Raw genomic sequence first — 1738 nt, 5'->3', positions numbered from 1 at the left:
AGGTTCACTCATCTCATAGGGTTGGCCACAAAAGAGGTAAATAGTCAAATTGTTTTCGCTCTTCAAAATCGTTACCTAAGATCATTTAAAGTGCTTGCATCATTCAATCAACCGAACCAATAGGGCAAATTCTAGGTGTCATCACAAACAATGTTCAAAGTATTCTCATCACTCAAGGCATTGGTACCAATATCAAACAAGACTTCACACTTCCTAGCTAGTGTGCAATGTTCATCACAACAGACTCATTTTACAACCAGCTAGTCACAACGAGATGCTAAAAGTTCACATATTGTCTATGTAACTATGTTTGCCTCATCGTAGCCGTACATTTATTCTGTTCAATTAAGAGTACTATTCAAGTCATCGGTATTAATCACAACCGACACTCAAAATCGCATACGAACAATCACAATCACAATCAGATACAAAAGATGTGGCAAAATTTTAAAATTTGGTCCAAAAGCATTTTCGTTCAAAACCATGGACCATAAGCTAAAACATCCACAAGATCAAGACCAAAAACATATATAAATCAACAAAATCAGCCCAATATTCACAAAACAAATCAAAATCACAAGAGGTAGGTATGGAAATACCTCACCCCACCTAACAAAAAGAAGTAGTTGTCCTTAAATGCAACTAAAACAAAATATAAAGTATCAAAAAATAATAGAGAGAGGGGAAAAATCATCTTGGCTACTCAGTCACTTTGTCTGTCGGGGCACCAGTGCCTGGTGTCTCGTCAACTGTAACTGCACTAGGGCTTGCCATAGTAGTATTTCTCAAGGAGGCCTATCTAGCTGTCTTGAACATGGCACCTTTTAGATCCACCAGGTCCTCACAGACAATCTTGTATCGCACCTCAAGCTGTTCTTCATCTATCTCGGCCTCGGACTCAACAACATCAACATCAGCCCTCGTATCATCTCCGGTGGTAGCCGGAGGTACCTCAGAACAAGCTGGAGTCTCAACACTTGAATCAGCTGGGATCTCCACCATCCCAAATAGAGAAGTAAAGTCTGTGGACCTCAGATGGTCCACATCCTTCCTCAGCTTAAAAACATCAGCTTTCAAAGTCGTAACTTCAGTAGTCACACCCTGTCCTCTATCGTAAATCTCAAATCTCATTATGAGAGCATTAATGAAAGCCTGGAGAGGTGTCATTGCAGCATTAATAGCTCTCTCAATCATTTAGGGCACCTCGACCTATAGCCGGGAAGCTCGCACATCGGTAAAATATGCTAGGTGCCCTATCTTGATAAGCATGGCCTGACTGATAGGATGACTGGAGGATGTCAAACCAGTAGCAACTCTAGGGGGTGGGGGAGCAACAAAAGAACTCGGGGTCTGAGAAGGAGTGGAACTAGCTGCTCTCTTCCTATCAGCCTCGTCCTGTGTATACTTGGCCTCTATTTGCCAGATGTCCGTGGAAGATGTGGGTGTAACCTCAAAGTCCTTCCTCTCATCATGAGGAACTCCAACCCAATGACACAACACTGTAATGAGTATTGGAAATTGAAGGGTCGTCTAGCACTGCTTGGCCCTCATGGCCATCTCTTGCACGATAATCAACCCTAGATTCAACTGCTTCTTGGCTTTGATGAACCCGAGGCAAGCCGCGTTAGGATGGCCGAGAATGGTCTCATTCTGTGATGGTATGATTGAGCTGCTGATGAAGTCAAACCAGTGTCGAACTGTTACGTTTAGGTCCTTATTTTCTAATGGTGCTCCAGCC

At 42.8% G+C, this 1738-nt stretch overlaps 1 protein-coding gene across 1 annotated transcript; it reads right to left on the bottom strand.

Annotated features, from left to right (window-relative positions):
• Positions 1-795: 795 nt before the first annotated feature.
• On the bottom strand, positions 796-1194 carry LOC125863766 (uncharacterized). The gene has a single exon (XM_049543775.1). The coding sequence runs from the start codon at positions 1192-1194 to the stop codon at positions 796-798; it is 399 nt and encodes a 132-aa protein (XP_049399732.1).
• Positions 1195-1738: the final 544 nt, after the last annotated feature.

This window comes from Solanum stenotomum, chromosome 5, assembly GCF_019186545.1.
Source record: "Solanum stenotomum isolate F172 chromosome 5, ASM1918654v1, whole genome shotgun sequence".
NCBI classification, from domain to species: Eukaryota; Viridiplantae; Streptophyta; class Magnoliopsida; order Solanales; family Solanaceae; genus Solanum; species Solanum stenotomum.
The sequence above is the reverse complement of the archived record's forward strand: the minus strand, read 5'-3'. Positions and strand labels throughout refer to the sequence as shown.

Excerpts from the sequence above, each read along its gene's own strand:
- LOC125863766 (XM_049543775.1), bottom strand. The coding sequence starts at position 1,194 with ATGATTGAGAGAGCTATTAATGCTGCAATGACACCTCTCCAGGCTTTC.